The 18824-nt window shown below is 33.7% G+C and overlaps 2 protein-coding genes across 2 annotated transcripts; both read right to left on the reverse strand.

Moving 5' to 3' along the window:
* Positions 1-2715: 2715 nt before the first annotated feature.
* On the reverse strand, positions 2716-7768 carry LOC120340799 (protein YIPF6-like). Its single transcript, XM_039409167.2, has 6 exons — positions 7562-7768; positions 5924-6002; positions 5309-5362; positions 4418-4535; positions 3785-3945; positions 2716-3376 (listed from the first exon to the last, which is right to left on the reverse strand). Exons 1-6 carry the CDS (start codon positions 7685-7687, stop codon positions 3264-3266), a joined length of 651 nt encoding a protein of 216 aa, XP_039265101.2. The 5' UTR covers positions 7688-7768; the 3' UTR covers positions 2716-3263.
* Positions 7769-8876: 1108 nt separating this feature from the next.
* On the reverse strand, positions 8877-16932 carry LOC120340684 (neuronal membrane glycoprotein M6-b-like). The gene is made up of 6 exons (XM_078119834.1): positions 16705-16932; positions 16086-16245; positions 14648-14810; positions 13820-13902; positions 13336-13401; positions 8877-12214 (listed from the first exon to the last, which is right to left on the reverse strand). The coding sequence occupies exons 1-6, from the start codon at positions 16896-16898 to the stop codon at positions 12059-12061; spliced, it is 822 nt and encodes a 273-aa protein (XP_077975960.1). The 5' UTR covers positions 16899-16932; the 3' UTR covers positions 8877-12058.
* Between the last annotated feature and the right edge of the window lie 1892 nt (positions 16933-18824).

Raw genomic sequence — 18824 nt, forward strand, 5'->3', positions numbered from 1 at the left:
TCATGGATTGAATATAGTGCGACAGAAAAGGCCATTTATACACTAAAAATTCGACTCTTTTAACAAACGCGCGATTTCGGCAAATTTCGGATTGTGGAAATCGTTAAAATTCTGTTGTGTTTAGTTTTATTACTTCTTCACGCTGAGTACATTTGCAATAAACGCACGTTGAGTCCGCAAAGGTTTTCGCCGGTGAAAAAATAGTCCGCGACCAAAAAAGGTTGGGAAACGCTGGTCTAGTGCCATAATCGCAAAAATGGTTATTTATGCACGGAATTTTCTTTGCTGGTAGCCTATGTATATCTGATTTAGGAAATCCACATGGGTTTCTGCCAGACCATGCAAGCAACTTTTTATTATAGCTATCTGAAATAGAGAATGGTTGCTCGCCAATAAAAGAAATAAACACTACGTGAGAATTTGAGAAATGAAAACACATATTTCTCACAAATTTCAGAGACTAACTGGAAAGTATTTATCCTGCTGAAATCAACGTGACGGCATTGATCAATTGCTTATTTGACGACTGAGATTTACTGGATGCGCTAATTATCGTGTCTTATCATCCTCCTATATTAGCCGAATAAATACGAAAATTGAAAGCCAAGTCTTGACTCACTGCCGTTACTGTACAACGGTGGTTTTCTCTCATGTGGTTCTAAACATATTCTGAACTTTTTGTGGCCGCACAAAAAACATACCCGAATAAATTGGTATAGGTAAACATACGATTAATTTCACCTTTAATAGAGGCGTCGCGGGGGACAATCCATGTTGTTATCTTTGTGTTGACACCATTGCAGCTTCAGATTGCAACCTCCTGAAAATAGTACCAAATAACGCACACCCAGTCAATCATTTCCTGGCCCCCGTTGTGAAAAACGAGGCTGGTTCCATTGACCAAACTTTTCGCAACAGACGACCTATGCTAAACCTGTTAAATAAGCTAGTTTTATAACCTTGGACCAGCTTCAACTCAACTAAATGTTGATTCAAAATAAACCACACAAGCATCCCGTTAGGCCAAAAGAATAACCAATATGATCAAAGTGACTATAGTTCATAGTCACCTTGAATATGATAGACTGGTGCCATAAAAACGTTCTTTCGTTGGCGATTAAAATTAGCGTTAAAATGGAGAATACCGACTTTTTTGTCTGCGATAAACAAGTTTACTGTGACCTAACAATTGAAATGTGTGTAGCCGCGTGGTCACTCGGTTTCCCTTTTTCTGGTGTTTTGTCTTACAAAGATTTGTGTATATATCAAATTACTTTAGTTTAGGGCATGGCATGCTAGTGCCCCTATGTTTAGTCTGTGCAAACCTGTTGCACAGGTACATAATGGCTCAAATGACGATCTTTTGCAGTCTCGCACGGCAGAGAGTTCGTGGAAATACCGGCTATGCGACGAGCAGTGGCGTGCCGAGAAGGGGGCCAAATGGGCAACCGACCCGTGCGGCACGTTGTCGGGGGCAGCAGAGCCAAGCTATAGAGTTTGCGTTATTACACATGTTTTTTTTTCGATGTGTTTTTTTTTTAATTGGAAGCTGACATTATGTGGTTAGTCTTGTGTGAATGACTGGATGTTTCTGACTGGAGTCAAGAATGGATGTTTCCCCGACTCTTGCCCCCTGAAAAATTCTTTCTATATATATTTGACAATTGCAACATTTTGGTGCTTATTTTAAGGGTGGTTCCGCGAGTTAGCGCCTCAAATTAGTTTATATGTTTCAAACTATCATTTTAATTCAAAATATTCAACCCTGGTATTAAAATTACCGATAGAAAAGTTTAGCATAGGGCCTTACTCTATCACAGCGTAAATATATACTACTACGATCACATCTATTTCTAGACTAATTTTTGATTACTGCAATGAAACTATATAATACCGCAAAATAATCATTGAGTTGTTTGATTCGTATCGAAATTTTTGAAACATACCCAAAAACTAACAAATAACATGCAAAAACGAGGTAATGCTTACAACCATACTAGAAAATATGTCTGTGCGCCTGCTAGAAACAGAGATTTTCCAAAAAAATGATTTTCTTACTTCATTAGTTGGCTGGGATGTTTTTCCAACTGCATATTGTGTATTACTCACAATTAATTGGCTATAGCCGCATTACTCAATTGCTAGTTGCGGGCGATCTTTCTCAAAGTTTATTCCGATAAAAACATATTCGAGGTCAAGTTTATATTTGATTAGCATCGAAATGAAATTCGAAAGAGGCTCTCGTTCTGACATTTGTCGACAGCAAAGAAGCGATTGGACATAGAAATAAGTGACTTGGAGTTCGATCTTATACATGTGAATTTGTTGCTCAGTTTGACGAACAAACGTTTCTATCTTAATTGACCTTTGACTTATTTGTTCTCATGTGTAACGACGTCTATAATCTGTTTATCCCCCGAATTATATTTGACATTAGGTACGGGCAGTGGTGGGAATCAATTTTTTTGTCAGCCGTTCCATCATAAAAGTCATATTTTTCGGCTGGTTCTGTTACATGTTTTTTCTAATAATGCTAACCCGTTTGCTGATCTCATAAAATTCCGTGAGACGGTTCTATAGAACCGGCTGAATCCCACTACTGGGTAAGGGGCATCATTATCAGAAACTCTCCCCGGGCAGCAGTGAAGTTTGGCACGCCCCTGGTGACCAGCCGCCATTCTGCACATACCCACTCCATCCTCTCAAAGCGACACGTTATATTAACATATATATTCAAAAATGCATTGCGTCTACCAATATTGAATGCGATTAATATAAGAAAAACATTTGATTAGTCTAAAAGCGATCGAAGAGCACAGTATCTCACACCTCGTCACTTGCAAGAATGCAGCAGGTTGTAAAAATGTATTGCGCAAGACAATAACATAAAATGTAACCTGAAGCTGAATGCACAGCAAGATATAAACTCCAAAGAGATGATTTGGGATGCATATTTCCATCTTTACCTTCAAACAAAGGAGGTATAAAGAAATATATTTTCAACCCAGATTTGAAGTTACTATTTAACTTTCAGATATGTCCTAGCCATGAGTTTTCAGGGTGTCTTGGGTTCTGGAGTGCCAAATGACCATGCTTACTCCAGTCAGGTATAATAGATATCATAACTTATTGGACAAATCTACTTTCCAGTCTATCTGGTCTTAATGTAGTGCTGAATATATGAACACTTCGAACAACTGACGATTATCTTGTACCATACTATTGAGATGGCATGACCTTGATAACAGCACTTTTTCTTATCATTATGTTAGAGTCACAATCATCCAAGCCAATGAGAGATAAAATAGACAGATAGGATAAACAGCAAGTGCTTTGCGATTCGGAGGTTGACTATCGCCAAGAAATGCTACAGAGGCTGTAACAGAAAAACATATATTCAGGTCAGTAAACTATATTAGATACATTTAATAACAAGAGAGCACCGCTCAAATATATGAATATGAAGATCAAAACATACTCAATCTGTCATAGTACACTACAGAGTCTTTATAACTTTGCCTGACCACCTGGTAGCAACGAACGCGGGGCCGCCACAAAAATTTTAAAAAAATGTCATTTAAAAAAAATGTCGAGAGTTTGGGAAAAATTTTGTGCTAATGGACAAATACCCTACAGATATTCAAACACTTTAGTGGTCATTATTTGAATTTCTCAGTGATAGTCCTTTCAAAAATTCTGTAAAAAGCCTTTTCATATAAAAGTCAGGAATTTCCAATTATTCAAAGACATTATTTAATCATGAATAAGATTGATCAATACTTACCAAATATTGACCATCCATATGCAAGAAAAACAGCTATAAAACGAACAATAAATAATCCAATATTTTGAGAAATAAAATGTACAATAAGCCAGGAAAAAATAAGTGAAGCGACGAGAGGAAACATACAATACCCAAGAACACACACGCTTTGAAAAAATGATCTGAAAAATATTAAATATAACAGTTTCATAATAAACTCAATTTTCAATAATAAACAAGTTGGCAACACCGAAATGTATGAACATGGCACTAGTTGATGGTACATGGTGACGCAATATTTTATTAGCAAAATTTGGGTTTAAACAACAGTCTTCAGAGAAAATATACACATGCTTCAAGAGGTTACCACCAATCACTAAAAATTTGCTAGCTATTGTTTCAGCAAATAAGATAAGATAAAATCATAGAGGTTTCGGAAAAATGACCTGTAAAATCTGATATATCCAACAAATGCAATAATACACCGAATTGGTTTAAAAAACTGGCAACAAATACTTCTGAAGTTGGGTAGTTTGTTAATAAATTTTATTCGACTATTTAATTCATTTTTCTCATGTATGAGTTATTACCCACATATGCAAACCCAACAAATGGATTTTATATTCTTTGAATAAATACAGATTTTGTACTCACATTTCACCACCAAGAAGTTGTGAATTTAGTGTGACAACAGCAGCACCGACCCAAATAACAACAAATACTTCAGCAAATTGTGGGCCGCCTTCACCAGTCTTTTCATCTGTAGCTTGACCTATGACAATGAGAATCAATTTAAGTATATTTGACAACATACTCAGACACGAGCATTTAAGTTTTTAAATATTTTCAAAGAATTTTTTTGCCAAGGAGAGTTTCTGTAGGCTTCTTCTAACAACTTAAGTGATAATATGCATTAGATGCATAATTAAATAACTGCAAAATATCAGTAAATTATTATTGGGCGCAGGCCTAGTGCCAGAATAACAATATCGGTTTTAAACGCCATGCCCACTACCTCACATAAGGTGCAATAAATTGGGTAAGAAACACCAGACATTCCTGTCCTTCAAAAAATAGTAGCTTCTCCCATATAATAACTCATTACATGTCAGTGATTGCTTGTACAGGGCTGTGTTTGGAGTGAAAGACGTGAAGAAGCATCGTATAAAATGCTTGTCTCGAATTAGAATAAACATAACATGTTTCAGAGTCTTTAGTATGTTTGTTATTCTTCTTCTTGTAACCCTACGAAAAAAATCGTTCTTCTCATTCACTATTGGACGAATTGCTTTGAAATTTTAAGTGGTTGAAGATTGTATTTTTTGCTGGAAAGCTATTACTTGTATTTGTTTCTAAATTTTATGTGAGATCTGATATTCCATAAAAATGCGCACTATAATTTTGTATTATTTTATCATTTCTGTATTAATTATGGGACGTTTTTATGACATTGTGATGGCTGTCTTCCATGTTTTCATGACATTGTGTCTATATATATTTGAGCATCGCTCTCTTGTCTTATGTACTATCAATTTCAGTACTTACCTTGCAAAAATATTGCCATGAGACAACAGAGTATTAATGGACCCCATAAATCCCCTGGAAAAAAACAAAATTAGAATAAATTCAATTTAATATTAAACAAATTTTGAATTTGTTATGTAGAGTTAAATTACTTCATCAAGTACATGTATGCATGTTTAATAGTCTCAATATAAAACAGCATAAAAAACAATGAACATAGTAATGGTGACAAGATACGTGAACAAGACAATGATGACCTAACCAGGACACAGCTGTGTGACAAGTTCAACCTATAAATGTAAATAGCAGTATGAACAGAAAACCCAACACAATGACTTTAGGTTCAGTAGTTAGTTAATGATAGGTTCTTGTTCCAGGCTCTAACATATAAAAATTTGAATGGATGAAAGAGAAGACATTCAGCAATAACCAATGTTAGGGTCAGGGTTCCATAAACTGATAAAGGTGGAAATAAGGCTTCCAAGTTAACTTGAAAAAGGAAAAATAATAAATCCATAAATATCTTGAAAATTGCAAACTTTCAAATTACGATCTCCCTGACTTTATCATACGTACGTATAAGTTGAATGAATATAGATATAGCAACTATTAATAACACATTTCAAAAATACTCACAATCCCTGAGTAAGGTTTTGTCTTTCTTTGGATAAACAACATGGACAAATTTGCTACCGATAGCTTTGAAATCTCTCATCTAGAAAACAATAATTTTAGAATCAGCATCTGTCATGAAAAAATTGATCTTGTAAGTGTTAGCTAACTGTATTAGAACAAAAGTTATATAGATTATAATGAAGATGTTGGGACATTTACGGATCTAGGGTGGCTTACCCACTTTGCGGCCACGACCTAATTGCGGCCATCAACTTCATCGATCTAATTAATGCCGAAAAAATTAACGAAACGCGACGGCATTTCTCAAACGTTATTGTCCACTTGTCCCATATAGCTCTGCGAAATTACACTAAAATGCGGCAAAAAAGTTGCGACTGAAAACCCGACCAAAAAAAAAAATGAATCATTTTTTCATGTCGCCATTACCATTGTCCTATTAAAAAATTTGAAAATCCATACAAATATAAGAGATAAATAGATGAAACTTGGCAAGGGGGTAGAGTTGTGTTTCTTTTAACCATCTTTAAATTTTCGCATTTCTACATTTAAAGGAGGGAAAATAGGGGGGTGCGCATTTCCAATACGCCGATAATATCTTTGTCGACCAATTTGCGACCACCGTGTTTTTGTCTGTTTGATTGCTGTGATGCGGTGCTTTGTATATAACTTGACGAGTTTTGTTCGAAATGACCGTGTTCTTAAAATATATGACTGTCAGAAATGCGATTAGAAGCCCCATTTTTTCACGCATTGCTGCCTATGCTCTCAAGTGCAGTTTTAAGTATTCTGTGGCATCTGCAGCTGCCGCAAAACCATGGCGGTATTTCCATACCATGGCCGCTACGGCCAAACTCATGGCAACTGACTTTTTAGCTGTCACAAACCAATGTCGAGCTGCCGTTACCGCGGCAGCAAATTGAAAACCAATGGCAGGTAAAATTTTGCTGCCGTAACCACGGCAGGTGGGCCGTAAAGACAGGGCTGTCTATTATGGTGACAAATATTGGGTAAGTTGGAACGTTTTTCTTATGGATACAGTTTTGATTGATTTGGGGTTAGGGTTAGAGTTTAAGTAGATATAATTCCACATGATCAATTAAAATCTGGTACATTAATTTGTGAATATACAGTTAATACTGATTACTGAATAGCGCTATAAAACTATGGCAAGAGCTGCCGCGGTTCGTTCGTGGCAGGAGCTGCCATGAAGTGGTAAGAACTGCGCCTCTATGCTCTAGTCTTGACGCAGCAGAAACGATGTTCAAGGCTTGAAATCCGTGGTCGCACACTGGTCATTCGGTCGCAAATACGTCTCCCGAGTGTCATACTTTGGTGGTTTGTATAGCTTTAACCCCTGATCGTAGAAAGTTAATTCGAGGTTTAGCGTGTAGAATAAATGCCAATGCACATACTATGAAAAAATTAATGAGTTAGAAATATTGGTTTTTGTTTTATAGCGGTTTGAATGAAATCGTCCGCAGACTGGCTACACCTCCCTAAAACATCTGCACATACAAACATAGCTTAGCACTAGAGCAATCATAGATCGCAGAAATATATATTAATACTTAACTATGTAGTAGCCCATCATTTAAAAATAAAGTGTTAACAGTTACAGCAGTATAGTGAGTTACTCACAAATGTGACTCTAACAGGCTCGTCCAATGTTGACAATTCATCTAAATCGTCTTCTGGTTGCTGTATTGGAACTGAAATATCTCCGTCTACAGGATTATCGTAGCTTATTTCCTGAAAGTCCGACATTCTTTATAAATGGCAAGAGAAAAAATATCAATATAACTTTAGCGATCCAAGCACAAAACAGAGCCAAGAGTCAACAAATTGACGTGTTCGGGTGGTGTCGAGAGTCACCGAATAAAGTAACAAATTTCAGAATGAGGTAATTTTATCTGAAATATCTAATTTTTTATAAAGAATTCATATCTGTGCACACAGTTGCTGTTAATTTAGCTCGTGGCATTTGCAACTCTCACAAATATGGATACGTTATCATATCACAGAGAATGTTAACCCTCTATAATCATATCAGAGTTTTGTTTGTATCCGAGTGACCGAATAAAATTGATTGATTGAGTCATTATATAATGGCTATGATCATATCATGAAAATCGAAGTAGCTATAAGTATAAGTTTATTTCGACTCCATAATCAGCAAAACAATAAAATGAATGGTAAAAATATATAAATAAAACCTGATTATGAAATCAGGAGAGCGAACAAAACCTTAGATAAGGTTTAAAACGTACAAAATGTATATAAGATGGAAGGTTTTGCCAAGAAGATGTGGTACGTGTTCACTCACCTAAAATAATGCCAATGAGGCCAATGCCCTTCGGGTATTTATTTGGTAGCTTATGTAGTTGCATAAATATATCGAAATCAAGTCAAAAGTTTTACCCAACTCCAAGAAACAGACTTCTATACGCTAAATGCGCAACTGTTCCAACAGAGCTAACTTGGCGCGTCAGATATAAAATACGCCTGGTCGCTGAACACCAAATTTCGTAAATGGAGCGGCTACAACTTCGTTTAACATTCGATCCCCTTGTTCCTTCGTGGTAAGCCGCGACTTGTGATGAAATTGTTGAGTCAATTACAATAATTTTCAAAAAGTTTGTCATTTTTAAGCGCCAACGATAGGCCTACATGCAGTGGTCTGATTCAAATTTTTTGTACACCGGTTCCTTCACAAAAGTCATATTTTTTAGCCGGTTCTGTTACAAACATACCATTGACAGTAACCAGTAATGCTAACCGGTTCGCTGATCTCATAAAATTCCGTGAGACGGTTCAAAAGAACCGGCTGAATCCCACCACTCATTGCTACTCATTTGCACACATATACATACTTTTTTCCCCGTTTCGTTGATGCCATCAAAAAAATACGAGACGCCAACATTCAATAGAAACGCAAAGTATATTACAACACGAGTATGAGTTTCGAATTTATTTCTCCAGAAGCCATATTACCTATATCGACATCTATTAAAAGGTACTTTAAAACACATTTTGTAGCAAATATTAGTCCACTTTACTGGAGAAAACTCCCCTTCTGAACAGTAAGACAATGCGCAGCTGAATAAATGAGCAGCTCATTAAATGACAAGATAAAGGCAATATATAGGCACAAAGTACAGAAATTGAATTGAATTCTTAAAACGATAAGTTTGAGAAGGAAACGACGAATGTTTTTTATATAATGCAGAAAAACTATCCAAAGAGTACATCCATGCAAGTTACAAAATATGATTTTCGATCTCACAAAGATAGCTGATTAGACAAGTGTTGATGGCAGACCAGTTGAATTTATTTGTTCATCATAATACCATTTGTAATCAGATCCCTTTTACGTTATACCAGAACTTTGTCATACATGTAATATGAAAAAAAACAAGGCAAGCCATCTTCATATAAGTGCACAATATTTTTTTGACAGTAATAAACAGAGTTAGCAACTAAATCTCCATCGAGACATTTATTTCCAGAAAAAGTGTAGTAAAATTTACAACTTCCACAAAATTGTTATCTTTGATATTAACATTTGTCGCCACAACAAAATTGACTCATGCCAAATTTTATTTTGCTGAATAATGAAGGATGCAAAGTTGTTGTTGTTGCCTGGCAACTCTATATCACTATACTCCTAATAAAAAAAAATCGAACAAAAAAATATATGGCACAATGTTAAATTGAGCACCGAATACTAATGATATATAATATATATATATATATATATAAACAACTAATAGTACCAGATTGTAAAATGCCAAAAATGTTGCATGTAAACATGCAGAATATAAAAAGATGATATCACAATATTTCTAGATTCGATTTCTATAGATCTATATACTATACTCTTTATAATGAGAATTTAAAAACTAAATATAGAATTGATCATTAAACAAGCACCAGTCGGTGTAATAATGGATGTAAGGTAAACATTTCAATTTAATAAAAAGCACCCAGTGATCACTGCTAAAAGTAAACCATGAGGAAAGAAAAAAAATTGTGCGAATAACATGATGGGAGAAGGGTGAAATTCGAAAGGTGGGAAGATTTACTTCAAAAGTGTCTGGCAGAGCTCACCAGAGACTACGATGTAAACTGACCAAATCTTCACGTTGTATATCAAAACAAAAGAGTATCACTAGAATAGAAGTCATTTTTTATCGCCGGAATTAATAAAAACTTATCACTGGCAGGAATTCATTGTATCATTCTTTACTTGGTTTGAAGGGTTGGGGTTTAAACCATGAAAGATGAAATGGGCTCGAGATAAGTATGCACTATCAATTTTTATACTCTTTGGAATAAACAAATATATAACTACTGTTTAGGATGTTCTACTAGCGTAACAATATAGGCACTGAGAGGTAATGCAAATACAGAAAGTATCAATTCTTTGACTAAGTAAAATATCATTATAAATATTAACAAAAATTAGATATCACCCAAACTGTTTAGAAGTTTTGGTACAAAGATGCTCAAGAGTCAAGACCTTCAACTGGCCGACTTTACCAATTGGTTTCACTCAGTGAGATATACACAGACTGCATTGCAATGAAACATATCATCCCACAATGATAAAACTGGATTTGTGATTGTGTCATACATCTTGAATGGTAAAATTGCAGAAATTATCAAATTATAATAGTGAAGCTTTTGAATAAAAAGGTACACACATCCTAATAAAGGCCACTTGCTGGGAAGTCTCATAAATGGTTATATCATGATTTATTGCAAATATTCATTTAGACTTTGAATCTAAATTCGTCAAAAAAAATAGAAATTTGATCTCAATTAACTGTTAACAGGCGGCAGCAATAAATATACTATATCTATACATTCTATTCACTATATATCTACTAGTATATTGGTTGATATAACAATATTATTTACGAAAAATTTACTTTACTTTTAAAATATTTTACCCTGAGAAAAAAACTGCACCTTGGCACATATTAATTGTGCCAATGTTCTGAATACAAAGAAATGGATTGAAGGGAAAAAATGTTTCTATATTTTTCTGTGATGGATAATCTGTGCATAACGCACAGAAGCTTAGGATTTCACATTTTTATTTACTTCATCATTTCTATAGTATTCATATAATAAAAAATAGTATGTTTAGTAGAGAAATCAATGAATTTATACATATAGATGAAAAAGATTCACCATTTATTCCCAAACCAGATATACATAAGGGTTGGCAAGAGTCAAACTGTACTGAAATAGTTGGTCTGGCTTATAAAAAGAGTGAATCAAGCAAAAGTATGCAATCAATAAAATGATTTGGCCATCCATCTCAAGGGGATTATCATATCATTAAACCACATTCTAAACAATCTTCATGATACTCAAGGTTTAGGAACCTAGGACTGTTTCTAGAACAGACGTTCTCAAAATGTTTAAGGTAAAAGTATCATCAATTTATCAAGTCGTATCGAATGGTAATAATGTTTTAAGTGAATAAGGCCTATAAATTGACATTTGATTCAATAAACACATTTGATCATATATGCTATTATTATTATCTTCGAACTAATAGGACTAAATTAATTGTAAGAAATTCATTGTAGTTGATAATTTAATTAAAAAGGTCATGATTATGCATTTTAATAAGCAGCAAAAATATGTGTGAAGCAAAATGACACAAACAATTTGAATTAAGTAATTCCAGTTTGAATTTTACAAATTTGTAATAGAAAATTTAGAAATCATAAATGTACCAGTATAAAAGAAAATAGAGCATCTTGCAATGCAGAGGATTTATAGCAAATTCACACAAAAAAATGACCTAACGATCAATTTAAAAAAGTCTATTTTAATAAGCACCATAGTATTCGGATATAAGGCAAGACTTCACAATTTAATTGAGCATTGGTTATGATGCAATAAAACATTCATGGAAATCACAATTTGGCATTAAATTTTTGTTCCTCTGAATAGTAATGATATTCAATTGCAACTTTATTCATTCACATAAAGGCAGCAGCAATATAGAACAATGTCATATTTCTTGAAACGAAAAAAAAAGTGTAAAAGTTTTTACAGAAAAAGTATGTTGACGAAAATCAAATGCTTGTCTACACCATTTATTCTTGAATGCTGAGATTAATATTTGTAAGTCAGCCTTTCATTCGACCGGGCAGTATTAATGATGTCGTTCAATTCCATTTCTTCTTGGTATTTGGTATTTTGATAATCTGCTAATTTTCGAGACATCTTAATATAGGCAAAATTTGCAGAGAGAGCCATCAGGAAATGTTTCTGAAAATTTTCATAGTTTAGTATGCATCTGCAATATACTATCATTATATCACAAATATCATAGAAAATCCATGGACTGTACTCTAACAACATAGTGTGGCAGTGGCATCCAAATCTCTAGAATAAGCGAATGAAGTCAATCAAACTAGACAATTTTGACGCAATAGTGGATTCGACAAATTGGGCCCATGATGGAACATTTGCAAAAAAATTTGTCAGCGTTTCTTCGCTGTGTTTTGGCAAATAATTGCCAAAAACTAAAATCAGGCAATTTTTATGCTTGTTTCAAGTTGATACGAAGTGATCTGATATCTTATTAAAGCCTATAGATTCCTAAATCGTAAAATTTATGGAAAAATATTATGAAATTTGAAGATTTAGAAACTTTAGCCAAAATCTGGTAAAAAAAATCCAAATGTCTAGTAAAGCAATAAAATCCATTTTCAGTTTGAAACTGGCAGCAAAAAATCATGTTCCCGAAATTTATTGTGTTGCTCAAGCTATGCTAAATTTATAAAAACTGCCTTTATGCACATTAGTAATGCATATGCACATATATCTTAGTGCACTGACAGTCGCTAGATTTCATGATGGGACTGAAAAGCAAAAGATGCCCCCAGGGCATACAGATATAATAAGCATAAATCAATGACAGTTGAGCATAGTTCGAAAAATAGTTTTTTTTGCAATTTGTCAAATCGTAATTGCTCAATTGATTTTCAAATGGACTGGAATGGAGTATTTTTAAATAAGTTGTTGATCAAGCAAGTACCATGAAGTGCCTCCTCCAAAATTGTAATAAAAAAAAAAACTATAAATATTTACAATTACATCAATACCATTCTTTGTAAAAATACCTCTGTATGACTGACAATGCTTGATTGACCACCCTGTAAAGTTTGTAAATTATTCACCAATAAAACTTGTATCCCTCAAGAATGTGCTGTTGTATTGTCACTTACAGTCACGGTTTTATCTACTTTATTTGCTAAAGTAAAACAGTATCCTGAAACTATAAACTTTGACAAACCACCAAACCATTTTCACTTTTACAAAGTAAATATGCATGAAGGGAAACCTATCAGAAAATCAAGTTCGATAAATAATTATCAAGGACTCACCAAGCTTAAGACAACTATGCATGATCCAGCAAATGCAATCAAAAACATCTGATATGTTAATGTGTACTGAAAACAAATATATATTAGTTTGTTTAGTTTTTGGTACTTTCCTTTTGTTAACAGTTTGGCAAATTTTTATATCTTCCTCTAAAACTGATAGTTCCAGTTTCTTCTTTCAACTACGTAGAGATTGGTTGGAACAAATTGATTTATTATATTACAGAAATCAGTATAGTACATTGACTCACAATTTTACAATTTTATAAAGAAGGTTTATGCATTTGGATACAAAATTTTATAATCTATAGAATGAACAAGGCACATTTTTTTTATCGTTTTGAATTAAAACTCAGTTTTAGTTAACTGTACCAATTTCCATTTTTTGGATTAGGCTTTAAACAGATTTTCCCATCATTTTGGTTTATCTCAAATCTTTATACTGCACTTCTTAAAAATATTAGTTGAATTGTATCGTGGCACTTACATCATTACTGTCACAGACAGTTTTCAAGTTTTCCCCACAAAGTTTGCCATAGTTTTCAGGAGCATTTTGGTAAGGCATCAGTCCTGAATATAATATATACATGTTGTCTTAGGTAAATTACAAAATTTTATTACTTACACTTTTGTCTGGTACAATGCTCTACAAACAGCTGTCAGGTATAGATGGAATTAAACCCTTTCTTTGAATATCTCATAATGTGGTGTAATTTACTCTTAAACTTGCCTTTAGCAGAAGATTCTTCCTCTGCATATTTCCCAAATTCAAAACATTCGTTAAAAACTTCTTTTTATGAACATATATACCCAGTAATATATATATGGTAAATCATAATCAAATGAGACAAATTATTAGAATTCAGAATATTGAAAACAAAACGTTGTTGGAGTAGGTCTATATGACAAATTGACAATACTACGGTATATATCAATATTACTTATGAATACTTACTTTATGAACGGTAATATGTGCCTTTGAAGCAAAACCTTACCAAATCGCATTCAAAAAAGCAATAAAAATTTTGTGATTTTAATCAGAAATATGTGAATCTCTCAAATTAATAAGTATTAAATAATATCTGCACATTCCTCATTTAAAATATTATATGACATATTATATAATTTTAATTTACAGTATTATTACTGAAATTGAATTATTCCATGGCAACAGCACCCAAATATGGACCCTGTTGCATTAAAATTGCACTAAGGATATGCATATGAGAAAAAAATTCTATTAATTAACTATGAAATGCTGTTACATGCTGAAATTTGAATATCAAGTATAGGAATAGTTACGAAAAATTTATACCTGCTTGGACGAAATCAATACATACTCCAGTAATGTTTGAACTTGGTTGATCCAAAACAATACCACATTGTGTATTTGACACTTGAAAAAAGTAGATAGGTAAACCAGCAAACACAGACATTAACAACCAAGCCACAGATGTGAGGTATGTTATCACAGAATACTGAAAATGGGAAAGATATAAAATTTTTGCTGTGAATATATGACAGAATCCAACCAGCTTCTATGAGCCTGTTTTTTAGACTCTGAAATTGTCATACCAAGGGTTGTGTATTACTTGAAGATAGCCTAAACGAAAAATGTCCATTTGGAATTGTTTCATGATAATTTCTCCAATATTATTTCGTTTCATGACGCATCAAATAATGTGATTTTACATATTTTTTACGAGTCAAATAGAATGAAAAGATTGCACATTCGGAAGGGTATAATCAATAGGCTATATGAAACAGACAAAATATTGGTTATTATTATTGAAAAATATTAAAATACTGTATAATTCAAAATGTTCACCTGTTAATGTAAACATTATAACCACAATTTTATTTTAGATTTTATGCGTGCATAAATCAGGTCCAAAAACCAGTCTGGTTGTTGTTAGAACCCTCCAGGCTTTAATTATTTGAAAAATTAATATAAACCATACACGTTAGTACTCATAGACATAAAGAAAACAATAAAATTTAATGCTATAAAACCTTAGGCGGTCTATTTGAGCAATGTACAAAAATATACAAAGAAAGAAGCATATTCCCTATGCATTACATATATTACAAATAGTTCAGAATTTTTGAGTTATTTTGAAGAATCCAACAACTCAATAAATTGAATACTAAACAGTTTGATTGCAATTACACCATTAGATTAGAACTATTCACCTATATAAGGGATAGCCTATCTACATTAAAATATTTTGGTATATGATGAATTTGTTTTCCATTTAATTTTATATGAAAATAAAATCCATATTAATTTATAACATATTTATTTCCACAAAACAAGCCACACTGATGAATATTACGTATACTCAAAAATTGAATTTTGCTGGTTTTTATGGAGATTGTCACATACCGTAGGATATCTTTTCAGTTAATTCTTATTCCAAGTGATTAAAGATTTTTTGTTCAATAAATTATCACAATACGCAAGCAATTTAGAACGATATTTGAAAAAATGACATTGGTTTTGCTGGTAAGGAATGCGAACTACTTGTAGGTACTCATAAGACGTCAGACGTGTAATTTCAATTGAGACTTAATTTTTGTACAATATCCGAATCATTAGAATAAAATAATCATTGACACAAAAGAGGACATCTCCGGACAAAAAATAGTAGTTTTATTAACAATTTAGTAGAAAAGATTAAAAAGAACAACAGTGTGGATGGTCCACCTTGGTGGAGTCGTTATTAAATTCATTAACTACTGGTACTACCTACCAAAATTCCAGCACAAATTCCACATTTGTTTGTTTTACAACTAAATTCAATTTCCTTTTTGACTGCTCTAGTTGCCAGTATTCCATCAACCAGAAGTAGGATTGTTAAAATGAACATGAAAGGTGCAATACCATATATAGCGTATTTGAATGCTTGAAACCTGAATAAGAATGAAAATTATTTAATTATAATATTCAATATTAATGTTTATCTCTTTAATTAATCTGAAATTGGGAATAGACGAGAGCTTTTGAACAATAATGAAGCATGTTCATATCTCATTAGATCTCGATTATTTTCATAGCTAATTTTTATTTCAAATCATTTGCACTGATTCATTAAGCAGCAGAAAACTGGCATATATCAAATATCAATGAAAAATGGTAATAAACAGCAGGATTTTACTATAAAATATGAAACTTCACAGAAAAATGACATTAATTTGATAGTAATTATTCTGAATCACTTTTTCCAAATATCAAAGAATTTTAATTTTATTGAACCTGAATCGATAAACTTTCCAACTATAATAGTGTTATCTTTGAAAAATTGTAAAAAATATACACTGGAAATTAATACTGTAATAGGGAAGACAAGTTTTTTCATTGTTCCAACTTACACTTCATCAATATTAGATGTGCCTTGAGAAAATCCGGGAATTTTTGCATCCACCAACACCTTTAATGATAGGGTGAGAGCTTCATGCCCCGTACCACAGAATAATGCTGTTCCTGCCCAGCAGATAACAAGAGCAATCAAAGATGCCCATGGTACCAGACCAAGACATTTAACACAGGATTCAAAGCAACTCATTTTAAATTTTTTTATTATACAGTTATAGCTCTGAATAAAAGTAATTTGTCAATAAGAAATTCTGATACAACCAAATAGTTTAATCCAGTAATCATCTAATTGAGTAAAAACTTTTTCGAACCACAGAAAACATTTAATATCATATATCAGCATATACAGTTTGCTGAATATCAAATGTAAATTCCATTATTTCATGTTTCAGATATGAACAATCTAATAATTGTTGAGGTATCGTAAGCCAGTAAGCTGTAGGACAGGGGTTGACAAAGTTTTCTGAGTGAGGCCCAAATAGTAAAAAATTCCGGGTGTTGTCAAAAACTGAATATAACTGAATACAACTGAATACAACTGAACACAACTGAAAACAACTGAATACAACTGAATACAAAAACTGAACACAACTGAATACTACCGCACACAACTGAATACACGGCTCGTGGCACGTGACATAAGTTTGAAAATGAATACAACTGAATATAACTGAACACAGCTGAATACAACTGAAAACAACTGAAAAAAACTGAATACGACTGAACAGAACTGAAAACAACTGAATACACGCAACGAATACAACTGAATATAACTGAACACCACTGAATACAACTCGACAATGGCGCGGGAGGCATAAGATTCGTGACGTCATCACTGATTACGTCATAATCGATGATGCGAATTTTGGAGATAGCCTCTCGAGCAATACATCAAACGTTCCAGAAAGATGAGGCGGTTTCATTACGGTTATTCTTTGCGTGATTGGTGACGTCATTGCTGATTACGTCATAATTGATATTGCGAATTTTGGAGATAGCCCCTCGAGCAACGCGTCAAACGTTTCAGAAAGATTAGGTGGTTTCATTACGGTTATTCGTGTCATAATTGGTGACGTCATTACAAATTGCGTCACAATTACAAATGTGCATATTCGAAATATAGTGACGTGCAGTATAATGCACCCTTAATAAAAACGAGATGATTTGAGTGCGGTAACTTTTGTCGTGATTGATGATATCATCACATATCACATCGTTATCGCCAATGCGAATTTTCGAAATAGCACAGGGACAGGTATAGTTCTTATGATTCCGAAAACTAGAGGCGATTTCGTTATGACGGTGTTCTCCGACCAGATCCGCCCCTCACCGCCGCGTGTTCGTCTCAACATTTAATTTTTGAACTATAATTCATTTTCAAGCAATTTTCAAAATCAATTCATCGCGTCATAATATATTCTATGAAGATCTCATTGTTGAAGAGGGGCCACAAATGTCGTAGCCTGTTTATTTCTCATCGTCTAGATTCGATCCTGTCTATAGCTTAGGCCAGGGGTAGGCAACCTACGGCCCGCGGGACGTATCCGGCCCGCCGAGCAATATAATCCGGCCCGCGACGCTTCACTGATTTAGACTAAATTATATTATAATCTAACAAGTATATAAATCTCGTTTAATGAGCCTATAATTTTATTATAATTAGACAAATGGCAACAAAACGTAGTTGATGCCGAGTCCAAATGGTTTAATGGCGCAGAAAATATTCAAATGATCAGTCTTCGCGCGCTGTTTGAAATTTAACGTCGGATCTGTGTGAAAAAGGTGATTCATTGGCCATCCATTCGGTTTTTAACTTTTTTTTAAAATATGTGCGGCCCGCTAATGACTTGCAAGCTTTAATTTTGGCCCGCGAGCGATAAAAGGTTGCCAACCCCTGCTTAGGCCTACTATTTAACATACTATTGTATTATAATGCGGCTTATTGTGGCATCGGATGTTTACGATAGATTGCTTGCAGTCCATTTGCAGATCTGAATATTCGTGTGCACACTAGTAAAGACAGTTCGTTTTCAGTTGTTTGACAGGTTTACATATTTATCCCCGGGGAGAGTAAAGTACAAAAGACGGCTTGATCCTAGGGCTAACCACGACCTCT

This window comes from Styela clava, chromosome 14 (genome assembly GCF_964204865.1).
Source record: "Styela clava chromosome 14, kaStyClav1.hap1.2, whole genome shotgun sequence".
NCBI lineage: Eukaryota > Metazoa > Chordata > Ascidiacea > Stolidobranchia > Styelidae > Styela > Styela clava.

Excerpts from the sequence above, each read along its gene's own strand:
- LOC120340799 (XM_039409167.2), bottom strand. The coding sequence starts at position 7,687 with ATGTCGGACTTTCAGGAAATAAGCTACGATAATCCTGTAGACGGAGAT. Across the intron at positions 4,536-5,308 it reads CATGGCAATATTTTTGCAAG|GTCAAGCTACAGATGAAAAG; the intron begins GTAAGTACTGAA and ends TCATTGTCATAG. Across the intron at positions 3,946-4,417 it reads CAACTTCTTGGTGGTGAAAT|ATCATTTTTTCAAAGCGTGT; the intron begins GTGAGTACAAAA and ends AATATTTTTCAG.
- LOC120340684 (XM_078119834.1), bottom strand. The coding sequence starts at position 16,898 with ATGAGTTGCTTTGAATCCTGTGTTAAATGTCTTGGTCTGGTACCATGG. Across the intron at positions 16,246-16,704 it reads ACATCTAATATTGATGAAGT|GTTTCAAGCATTCAAATACG; the intron begins GTAAGTTGGAAC and ends ATTCTTATTCAG. Across the intron at positions 14,811-16,085 it reads GAATTTGTGCTGGAATTTTG|TATTCTGTGATAACATACCT; the intron begins GTAGGTAGTACC and ends TCCCATTTTCAG.